This window comes from Berghia stephanieae, chromosome 3 (genome assembly GCF_034508935.2).
Source record: "Berghia stephanieae isolate SIO BIC M18660-M18661 chromosome 3, UCSD_Bste_1.3, whole genome shotgun sequence".
Classification (NCBI taxonomy): domain Eukaryota; kingdom Metazoa; phylum Mollusca; class Gastropoda; order Nudibranchia; family Aeolidiidae; genus Berghia; species Berghia stephanieae.
In genome coordinates, this window is record NC_088362.1 from 105506489 (window position 1) to 105519440 (window position 12952).

Sequence of the window (12952 nt, forward strand, 5' to 3'; positions counted from 1 at the left end):
AAGCAAACAAGACTATTATTCCATTCCACCACTTACCAGAGACTTCAACATTAAATATCCTTTAAATACCCCTAATAACCCAACAACAAGCAAACAAGACTATTATTCCATTCCACCACTTACCAGAGACTTCAACATTAAATATCCTTTAAATACCCCTAATAACCCCAACAACAAGCAAACAAGACTATTATTCCATTCCACCACTTACCAGAGACTTCAACATTAAATATCATTTAAATACCCCTAACAACCCAACAACAAGCAAACAAGACTATCATTCCACCACTTACCAGAGACTTCAACATTAAATATCCTTTAAATGCCCCTAACAACCCAACAACAAGCAAACAAGACTATCATTCCATTCCACCACTTACCAGAGACTTCAACATTAAATATCCTTTAAATACCCCTAACAACCCAACAACAAGCAAACAAGACTATCATTCCATTCCACCACTTACCAGAGACTTCAACATTAAATATCCTTTAAATACCCCTAACAACCCCAACAACAAGCAAACAAGACTATTATTCCATTCCACCACTTACCAGAGACTTCAACATTAAAAATCCTTTAAATACCCTAACAACCCCACAACAAGAAAACAAGACTATTATTCCATTCCACACTTACCAGAGACTTCAACATTAAATATCCTTTAAATACCCCTAATAACCCCAACAACAAGCAAACAAGACTATTATTCCATTCCACCACTTACCAGAGACTTCAACATTAAATATCCTTTAAATACCCCTAACAACCCAACAACAAGCAAACAAGACTATTATTCCATTCCACCACTTACCAGAGACTTCAACATTAAATATCCTTTAAATACCCCTTACAACCCAACAACAAGCAAACAAGACTATTATTCCATTCCACCACTTACCAGAGACTTCAACATTAAATATCCTTTAAATACCCCTAACAACCCAACAACAAGCAAACAAGACTATTATTCCATTCCACCACTTACCAGAGACTTCAACATTAAATATCCTTTAAATACCCCTAACAACCCAACAACAAGCAAACAAGACTATTATTCCATTCCACCACTTACCAGAGACTTCAACATTAAATATCCTTTAAATACCCTTACAACCCCAACAAGCAAACAAGACTATTATTCCATTCCACCACTTACCAGAGACTTCAACATTAAATATCCTTTAAATACCCCTAACAACCCAACAACAAGCAAACAAGACTATTATTCCATTCCACCACTTACCAGAGACTTCAACATTAAATATCCTTTAAATACCCCTAATAACCCAACAACAAGCAAACAAGACTATCATTCCATTCCACCACTTACCAGAGACTTCAACATTAAATATCCTTTAAATACCCCTTACAACCCCAACAACAAGCAAACAAGACTATTATTCCATTCCGCCACTTACCAGAGACTTCAACATTAAATATCCTTTAAATACACCTAACAACCCAACAACAAGCAAACAAGACTATCATTCCACCACTTACCAGAGACTTCAACATTAAATATCCTTTAAATACCCCTAACAACCCAACAACAAGCAAACAAGACTATTATTCCATTCCGCCACTTACCAGAGACTTCAACATTAAATATCCTTTAAATACCCCTTACAACCCAACAACAAGCAAACAAGACTATTATTCCATTCCGCCACTTACCAGAGACTTCAACATTAAATATCCTTTAAATACTCCTAACAACCCAACAACAAGCAAACAAGACTATCATTCCACCACTTACCAGAGACTTCAACATTAAATATCCTTTAAATACCCCTAACAACCCAACAACAAGCAAACAAGACTATCATTCCACCACTTACCAGAGACTTCAACATTAAATATCCTTTAAATACCCTAATAACCCCAACAACAAGCAAACAAGACTATTATTCCATTCCACCACTTACCAGAGACTTCAACATTAAATATCCTTTAAATACCCCTTACAACCCAACAACAAGCAAACAAGACTATTATTCCATTCCACCACTTACCAGAGACTTCAACATTAAATATCCTTTAAATACCCCTAATAACCCCAACAACAAGCAAACAAGACTATTATTCCATTCCACCACTTACCAGAGACTTCAACATTAAATATCCTTTAAATACCCCTAATAACCCAACAACAAGCAAACAAGACTATTATTCCATTCCACCACTTACCAGAGACTTCAACATTAAATATCCTTTAAATACCCCTAACAACCAACAACAAGCAAACAAGACTATCATTCCACCACTTCCAGAGACTTCAACATTAAATATCCTTTAAATGCCCCTAACCCCAACAACAAGCAAACAAGAACTATTATTCCATTCCACCACTTACCAGAGACTTCAACATTAAATATCCTTTAAATACCCCTAACAACCCAACAACAAGCAAACAAGACTATTATCCCTTCCACCACTTACCAGAGACTTCAACATTAAATATCCTTTAAATACCCCTAACAACCCAACAACAAGCAAACAAGACTATTATTCCATTCCACCACTTACCAGAGACTTCAACATTAAATATCCTTTAAATACCCCTAATAACCCAACAACAAGCAAACAAGACTATTATTCATTCCACACTTACCAGAGACTTCAACATTAAATATCCTTTAAATACCCCTAACAACCCAACAACAAGCAAACAAGACTATTATTCCATTCCACCACTTACCAGAGACTTCAACTTAATCATCCTTTAAATACCCCTAACAACCCAACAACAAGCAAACAAGACCTATTCATTCCATCCACCACTTACCAGAGACTTCAACATTAAATATCCTTTAAATACCCCTAACAACCAACAACAAGCAAACAAACTATTATTCCATTCCACCACTTACCAGAGACTTCAACATTAAATATCCTTTAAAACCCCTAACAACCCACAACAAGCAAACAAGACTATCATTCCGCCACTTACCAGAGACTTCAACATTAAATATCCTTTAAATACCCCTAACAACCCAACAACAAGCAAACAAGACTATTATTCCACCACTTACCAGAGACTTCAACAATGTCTCCAGGCACGAGCTGGGACGCCCTGATCTTCTGGATACCTTTGGCATTGCTCCTTACAACCTTGGCAATCTCAGGCTCGTACTCCTTCAGGGCTTCAATGGCACTTTCAGCATTTCTTTCCTGGGAAAAAAAAAGATGTATTATTTCATTTTGGTTTAAATTTTTATTTATTTCTCCGGCTCTATGACAAATCCTGATGTATACAGAGTAAACATAAAGTTTATTTTGGGACAGAATACATTCGCTCCTATACAACTTCCCCAGTACATCAAAAAGAAAGACAAAGTAAGAAGCCTCATTTTGCAGGCTTTTTGTCAAGTCGGTGATTATAGACTTAACGAAATTGACGTCCCTTTGCTCTTTGTTATTGTTTTTAGACAGCCATTTAATGATTAGTTCTCACAGATTATTTCTATCAATCAGACAATAAACGTTTATGGTTACACATACTTTTGTGTTGGTAAGATATATACAGCTGGCAGATATCGTGAGTATTTTACCTAAATGCATAAAATTCAGTTTAGTTGATTGGTATATTATTTGAATTAAAAGATTTCTAGCCAAATTTAAAATATTTTTTTTTTCAGTAAATGGCAGAATTTCATTGTACATTGAACAAGTCCCTTCTCATTACTTATATTCGGAACCATCAGGCCAGAAATAATAAGCTAGAAAACAAAGGAATAGCAATGAGAAATTGACATCATAATCACTCGCTGTCCTCAGCAATGTCACTCTTGAAAATGATAACCCGAATAAATAAATATACACAAATATACCGTTAAATAAATGAATAACTAAATCAATAAATGATAAATAAGTAAATAAATAAATATACACAAATATACCGTTAAATAAATGAATAACTAAATCAATAAATGATAAATAAGTAAATAAATAAATATATAAACAAATATACCGTTAAATAAATGAATAACTAAATCAATAAATGATACATAAATACATAAATAAATATACACAAATATACAATAAATGAATAACTAAATCAATTTATCAAATTAATATATAAGTGTTGCTCGTTCTTGGTTGTATATTTTTACATTTTTGTGCATTTGCATATTATATATATATATATACATTGTCGCCATAGATTCTCAACTTTGTGTTTATACATTTTCATGCATGCCACGTCTGTAAACGACTTTCCATTTTGTTGGATGAATAAAGTATATCTTATCTTATCTTAATAAATGAATAACTAAATAAATAAATAAATACCATATATACAAATACATAAAATATAAATATAAATACATCAATAACTCCGATAATTCTCAATGAGGATCGAGTCATGTGAATTTCCTGATTAACTTATTGATGACGTAACCACCAAACAAAGCCACGTTGTTAGACATAAATCAACCCACGCAATAATATAATATAATAATAGAATACGAGGAGCGAGATGCCAATGTACGATAAAAGACAGCTAGCTACATCCACTTAGGCAGGATTTGGTGTGTCAATACAGTCCCTGACACATAAATCACTATCATTCAGATAAAACCTGGCACAGCAAAGTGGAAAGTGAATGGACTTTAATTTTTTCCTTATCTACCAGTCCTACAACTTGACCTATCGGTCATATATTATAGTACATCAGCATTACATTGACAAACCACTTTTTTTTCTTTTCTCTTTTTTTTTTTTTTTTTGGATTTTGGCCAGAAAACTTAATCTTAACACAAAAATATCTAACAATAAATTTTTTTAATAAAACGACCCTAAACTTAAGAAAATATCTGAACCTTGACGCTTCTTTAACTCTCTCCATAACAACTATTGAAATAATCGTCACATTTGTTACGATGCAACCGTCACTTTTCTCATCCAGATTTCATTTCATTTTGCTATAGCTAGCTATATAAACTTGGCATTCTGTAATTTAATAGAGCCCATAATAATATTGGCGAACAATTCTGAAAATGGCCGGTAAGGTTGAGGGTTTAAACGTCTCAGGTTTGAGACGATCTGACAAGTTGGTGCTCATTTTAATCAATCGATATTTCAAGAAAATGTTTTCTGGACAAAATGAAGATAAAAAGTGTTTTGTCAGTATGTATTCTCGAGCCGAGCATGCTTCGTGCGTAGCATAGAAATACACACACACACACATACATACACACACACACAACGCACAAGCTGCTGGAAATTTCAAAAGATACATAAGAAAATTATGATACGTAGGTGTAACATGTTATTAAAAAGTAGGGCGTAGATCGAAATATATGTTAGTGTCACGTCAGGTGAAAGCATGGATAAACTTTTCCAGTTCAGGGTATTCAAAAATAACTCTTGTGTTTGTGCGCACTCCCCCCCCCCCCCCCCCCCCCCCTCCCTCTCTCCCTCTCTCTCTCTCTCTCACCCACCCACCCATACACACAATAGCCTTCAACAGTCATGACGTCACTCCCCTCGTAATGACGCATAGTAACTTAGTTACTGGCTCTAAACTATCGGAACAATGGCGGACGCCCTTATGAAATATTTCTCCGACGAGCATAAAAGTGTATCCAGAGGAGAAAAACATTATAAATCTGATCATGTTTTTGACTTTCATACATTCTGATTACATGACATATGAAAAGTTCTAGCCAGCATGAAGAATAAAAAGTACCGAAGTTCTTTGTTAAGAACCACGCTGCTCGCCGTGACATCAGGCTATTGAATCCAATTCAATATATCTATGTGTCAGATCGGTATTATGTAGGACTCACTACAGATGAGCCGATGCGGAAAGGTGATGAAAATTGAATTTACATATCAGACATTTGAGACTGAATCGAGTGCTTATGCTTTGCTTGGCCGGGGAAGGGGGGGGGGGGGAGAGAGAGAGAGAGAGAGAGAGAGAGAGAGAGAGAGAGAGAGAGAGAGAGAGAGAGAGAGAGAAGAGAGAGAGAGAGAGAGAGAGAGTATATATATATATATATATATATATATATATATATATATAGACTCTCACATACCAAAAACAAAATTTCATATTATATTTCCAATAACTTCTATATTAATGTTTGGCACAGGGTCACTCCGACATAAAACCAGAATGAGGCTATGGCATGGGCAACACGATTGATGTATAACTGAAATGATTTTAAACATATAAGACTAGCCCTTACATCTATACTAAACTCAAGACCTGGCACAGGTAACATAGGAACAAGATCCAGATTTCATTTTAAACTTTTAATCTAAAATAAATAAATTAAATAAATAAAAATAAATAAATAAATAAATAAATCGATTTGTTTCAGTTGAACAATTTCAACCTTGTTTAAAAGTTATATTCAATGTTTAAGAAAAGTTGCTGATGTTAATTTGATTAATTTCACCAATCGGTGAGTGGAGAAGAAACAATTTCCACTTAATTTCATTTATAATATTACACTGGTTACAATGGTATGAGCGGGGAAGAAGAAGGAAGGGGTAATTTTTTAAAAGAAAGGGGCGGGATGGGGGGGGGGGGGGGGGGGGAGGCCGGAGGCTACTTATCTAGGAAACAGATCTAAAAATCGGTTAAACACGATTCCCTCAAAATCGGTGATGCATCTACACCAATCGAGCAGAATCTCAACTATATTAATCTAACGCCATGACTTTTTTCTTGTTTTAATAATCTTGTTATACTTGACTGACCCACTTATAAACTGCACTGGAAAAAGGTTATCATCACATCACCTTTATGTGTTTCTTTTGTTGTTGCTGGTAGTTTTTCTCTTTCCATAAAAAATGAAATATATAGATCGAAGTTGACGTCACTCAGGTCTTTCTTTTTGTTTTTTGCCATCCGCGTTTATGAGTAATTTTCACTTAACTGTATTAACCAGACTATAAACGTTCAAGGTTACACAGAGCTTTGGGTGTTTGTCCGTTATATTTCCGGATGGCAATGTTGTGAGCTTCTTAGCCAAGCGCATACTATCTATACTGTATTTACTGGTTACTTGTTCTTATAACATGAGCGTTCTGTCTGTCCTTTCAATAAAGAAAATGCGATCGATATCTAATAGCCTTAATCATTACGTCATCGCATGTAAGAGGAAATCCATACAGTGTCATGTTAATATGTATTGATTGGGCATTTAACAGAAAGATGGGTTTGAGGTCTTGCTCGGCGCATAGTTGAGTCCTTGAAAAAGGCTCTTTACTCACATTCGTTCACCGTATTCAGGTGTAAAATGAGTACCTGATCGTCAACAGCGTTGTCTCTGTCCCGGAAAAAAAAAATTGTAATATCGCTTAACAGTCGTCATGTCTCGTTCACAATCTCTGCAGGCCGGGTGAAACGTGTCAACACTTACAACTATGTATAGATAGTATGCGCTTGTCTAAGAAGCTCATAACATTGCCATCCGGAAGTATAACGGACCAACACACAAAACTGTGTGTATCCATGAACGTTTATAATCAGGTTAATACAGTTCAGTGAGCATTACTCATAAACATGGATGGCAAAAAACAACAACAAAGACCTGAGTGACGTCATCTTCGAACTATCTATAACCTTAAACCTTTCGAGTCAGTTTGATAGAATCTCGTCAGAACTAATCACTCAATTCAAATGGCAGACTAAAAGCAATAACAAAGAGATGAGTGATGTCATCGTCATTCATTCCATAGCAGCGTACTACCCATAGATAACACAGAGCTGTGGTACTACCTGAGACTAAAATATGGAGACGTGAAACGTAGGGGTTCCTTCCGTGTGTGGGTGTTCAATGTCAAGTCGGTAAACATGAGATTTGTGTGTTGATGGTGTGTGTTTAAATAAAATACACGCCATTTCTCCCCGCTATAGATAGTTCGAAGATGACGCCACTCGGGTCTTTGTTGTTTTTGCCATCCGCGTTTTATGAGTAATGCTCACTGAACTGTATTAACCCGACTATAAACGTTCATGGATACACACAGTTTTGTGTGTTGGTCCGTTATACTTCATGATGGCAATGTTATGAGCTTCTTAGTCAAGCGCATTCTATCTATAGATAGTATGCGCTTGGCTAAGAAGCTCATAACATTGCCATCTATAGATAGTATGCGCTTGGCTAAGAAGCTCATAACATTGCCATCCGGAAGTATAACGGACCAACACACAAAACATTGTGTAATCATGAACTTTTATAGTCGGGGTAATGCAGTTTAGTGAGAATCACTCACAAACGCGGATGGCAAAATATAATAACAAAGGCTTGAGTGACGTCATCTTCGTTCTATCGATATCAATCGTACAAATACACCAAAAAAAAAAAAAAAACAACTGTCGTCTGAGAGAATTTAGTGAGAAGAAATCTCATCTGAATACATAGAAAGCTGTGTAAACCCGTGCCAAATTTCAATTGTATTACACTGTATAAACATTATGAGCGAGAGGATGTTTAACCAGTTGACGCGACCTGACATCGATACGCGTCGTCTGCTATTAAAACCCTATTGCCACTTCAGAAGTTTCGAGTCTCTATAATGCGTCAGGGCATGACATAATCAGTCGGAAGGCGAAAATTTTGGATTTGAATTTTATTTTTGCATTTTCTAAAAGAATATGCTCCCCAGAGCATTTTAATCATTATTTGAAGTAAATCGGGTGATTTTTCATGAAGTTATGGTCAGATGTATGAGAAAGTACCCAGCAACTTATCTCAAATTTCATACTTTTTTCAAATTGACTAGCTGTAAAAAATATTTAGAAGTGAAATTAACTTTGATATTTTCAGAAAATGTACAAAAAGGGTTGATTTAATCATTGATGACATGAACTCATTTTTGATAAAAACTGATCTTCTAACTAAACTTGGCAATATCTCAGTTCAAACCTTTTCACCATCCGACTGATTATGTCATTCACTGTAACATATATGGCTGTCTCCGGTACTACTTTTAATGGTAAAGAATGAAAGTTTCTATTCTCTGATTCTTACCTGCCAGACACCCACAACAGCATTTAGGACTAAGATGGTTAGAATGACAAAAGGCTCCACAAACGCTGTCACTTGTTCCTCACTCTCTTCAAACCAGGCTAAGACCTGAAAGAATATTAGAAATAAAATGAGAAAATCAACAATATATGTGGTAATATACAGTTCGTTTACATAAATATCTATATTGCTTCTAATCAGAAAAAGTGAAAATGGAAAGGCTTCGTATGGGAACAAAACAGACAATGGTCGTTTCGGGTACAAACCCTTCGTCCGCACAACAATACACAAATAAACGTGGAAAACAAATAAAATATAATGAAAAATAACTTGTATCGTCTGTACTCAATGGTGGTTGCAGGGTTTGTACCCGAAACGTCCATGGTCTGTTTTGTTCCCATACGAAGCCTTTCCATTTTCACTTTTTCGTTAGTATTTTACGATCACCGGCTTCAGGCAGCCCTTACCGTTTTCTACTTTTCTAATCAGAAGGGGGTGTAAAAGGGGGGGGGGGGGGGGGGGGGGGGGGGGGGGGGGGGGGGGGGGGGGGGGGGGGGAGGGTGGTTCCGTGAGGAGGGACCATACGTTTTGAATAAGACGCAATGACAAATAGTTAATAAAAAGTGTTACAATCATTGGCTAAAATATATATTTTTTAAATAAATAAATAAACATAATGATGCTGTCCTGCCAACTTGGCACAGATACCACGAAGAAATATTGATAATCCAATACAAAGTTTTAAACTACAAAATAAAACAAACAACAACAAAAACAAAACAAAAAACACGAAAAGACCTTTAACTCCCACCAGGTCTACAGCACAATTAATCGCTCAACAACTCAGCCAAAGAACGCTCCACCCCCAACCCCTCTCCCACAAAGTTCTACTACAACTATACTCCTCCGTTCATAATAATACTAATATTATGACGTCCTTGTTCTTGTTATGGGTCCTTCAATAATCATTGTGAATTGATCCGTCCATCGTGACAATGGAATCCAAACTCCCCAAGAAGGTTTTAGTCTATGGATATGCCACCCCTTTCAACAACTCAATATTCCAAAAGACCGTACACTCCTAGTCGCTGGTACAATCACATAACCCGTCAACTGACAGAGCAGCTTTTCCAAACATCATTGTGGTCATAAATATCGACGAGTTGAGATGATCTCCAGCTTGAAACAAATTCTTAAAACCTAAGGATTCTTTGAGGTCTCAGGTTTAATACTTTTAGACAAATTGAGGGTCAAATCAACACATCGACATGACTTTGAAAAAAAAAAAAAAAAAGAAAAAGAAAAAGAAAAAGGAAAAAAAAAAAAAGAAAGAAAGAAAGGTGGTGAGTACGGCAACTTTTTTGGAAGTCAATTTTGACCGTACGTTCTTTTTTTTTTTTAAATATCCTTGAAGTGACTCTCTGTACCACAGAACCTTCACCCTTCCAAATCGTTCGCAAACATCCAACCACAACCAAATTGCCCCGCCCACAATATTTCCGTCATATCACTGACATATAATTTTATTTGATAGTATCAATGACTTTATAACAATTACAGGGCAAGGGATACTTGATAAAACCAATTTCCATGTCTCAAACACGAAAACCACATGATTAGAGTAAAACCAGCACGGTTTGTTTGTTTTGGGGGGGGAGGGGGGAGAGAGAGAGAGAGAGAGAGAGAGAGAGAGAGAGAGAGAGAGAGAGAGAGAGAGAGAGAGAGAGAGAGAGAGAGAGACGATTCCTTGCAATATGTTGATACGCAAAAAAGGCTTCATTGAAGTTTTTGTTTGATAAGTCTAGACACTGACAAATAACAGGTTATGTGTAATTCAAAAAAAAAAAAATAAATAAAAAAAAAAAAAATTTAAAGAGGGGGGAGGGAGTTGATGTTGAGTCTTTGTAAAAGAATATTTTTGTTAAACAGAGCTCGATTGGCATCTTTCGATTAAAATCAAGATCGCAGACGTTGAAATATAAAAAAGTCGCTACCGTCCCACTTAAAACCATGCCACAATAAAAAAAAAAAAATTAAAAAATTTTAGTTTCTAAATTATAATTAGACGTCTAGATATCTACAACCCAGTCGAGAATTTATGTACGAAAATGCACCAATAATCTAATATTGACCTACATGTTTGGTTTTTGTTTTTGTTTAGTTCTTTATTTGCTTCTGTTTGTTTACTTTGCTTCCGTTCTATTGTTTTGTTTTGGATTTTTGTTCTGTGCTCCCCCCCCCCTTTTGGGGGGGGGGGGGGGGGGGGGGGGGATTACTGTTTTGGTCTTGTTTCGTTTTATTTTGATTTGTTTTGCACGAATGAAAAAACATAAATAAAATGATGTACTCTATCTAAGCCAATGAGTTCGATTTCAATGGAGAACGCCATCCCATGTCGTGAGAGTTCACAATTAAACACTGCCAGTGTGCACTTCTCAAGGGATCCATTATGGGTTCATGGCAGAGCTCTAGCATTTGTAGGAAATGAAGTCGAGCAATGTTCAAACACATGGCCATTGACTCGATGACTCGGATGGCAAAGGATGGCAAAATTAAGATCCCAGCATTGTCTGATCAAATAAAACAATTTAAACACATCAAGCCATCCGAGTACGGGCAGCAATGGATTTCCTTGAATAAAGAGTTGGAGGGGGGGGGGGGGGGGGGGGGGGGGGGGGGGGGGGAAAGAACATAAGTGTCTTGACGATTTTTGACAAGTTGAGAGCCATATAATAACAGACCGATATTATATTGTAGTATAAGTCTCTGGACAATTTTTATTTTAGGAATGCAACTTTGCAGATTACGCCAGTAGAACTTAACTGTCGTAAAATTGAAAGACAGCCTATTCTGTTGGCACGTGGAGTGACAGATAAATGACCACCCCCCCCCCCCCATACACACTCACGCGTTATTTTATCGGTGAATAGCAGAGACTATGTAGCTCAGCTGCTCATTTGTTTGGACGATTAAGGTGAAAGATTCACCACTTCTCGATTAAAGAAACTATATACTTGACCATATCCCTCTCAGCTAAGGATCCCAGCCACGGCAAAGGGCAAGAAATCGCAGTGTCCGAGAATAGCAAGTTAACGATTACGTTCCCAACCTTCAACAATCGACGAGCGACAAGGAAGAAATCGAAGATCTATCCTAAGACACTTGAGGACAGACCTTCCGTGTTCTTCCTCGTCGTATGTCGGTCCGTGTAGCTTGAGAGCGTAATCGTTGCTAATACACATTATATAGCTAACGACATTAAAACAGTTAATCAGTTAACAAAGCAGACGTGTGAAAGAATTCGTTCCACGCCCTTATTTATTGTACTATTCGTATCGAATGTCATTCATCACGTAAAATCGATACCTAACAAACAAATGTAAATCCGAGCAAACGAATAGTCTTACATCTCCTGACAGGATGAATCAATAGATCGATAAAAGGAATATTGAGATGGAACTTAATCGTCTGATGTTGTTTTTCGTGTAATTCATTATCTCCTTTCTTTTTTTTTTTCTTTTTTTTTAAAAGAGGAATTGTGAGACTGTGTTGATAGAAATTCAAAAACGTTGAGATGGAGCGAGAGAGAGAGAGAGAGGGGGGGGGGGGGCGATATATATATATATATATATATATATATATATATATATATATATATAATAATATATATTAAGATAGAGAGAGAGAGAGGGGGGGGGGGGAGAGGGAGAGAGAGATAGTGTGTGTGAGAGTGAGGGAGAGTGTGTGTGAGAGTGAGGGAGAGTGTGTGAGAGAGAGAGAGCGAGAGAGAGATAGAGATAGAGATAGAGAGAGAGAGAGAGAGAGAGAGAGAGAGAGAGAGAGAGAGAGAGAGAGAGAGAGAGAGAGAGACAGGTGAACAAATCACCAGATGGAATGAATACTTCCGTACAGAAAGATAAGAGAATGTGGAGGAGCAGCAAGTAAGAGAAGAATGAGTGAAGGA

At 36.6% G+C, this 12952-nt stretch overlaps 1 protein-coding gene across 7 annotated transcripts in view; it reads right to left on the bottom strand.

Moving 5' to 3' along the window:
- The window catches only part of LOC144969081 (calcium-transporting ATPase sarcoplasmic/endoplasmic reticulum type-like), a 90136-nt gene that overhangs the window by 56786 nt on the left and 20398 nt on the right, over window positions 1–12952 (bottom strand). For all 7 annotated transcript variants that reach the window (XM_078908106.1, XM_078908109.1, XM_078908104.1 and 4 more), the window contains exons 4-5: window positions 8992–9096; window positions 3037–3175 (exon numbers count right to left, since the gene is read on the bottom strand). In XM_078908106.1, coding sequence (XP_078764232.1) covers window positions 3037–3175; window positions 8992–9096 — 244 coding nt within the window. The remainder of the gene's footprint in view (window positions 1–3036; window positions 3176–8991; window positions 9097–12952) is intronic.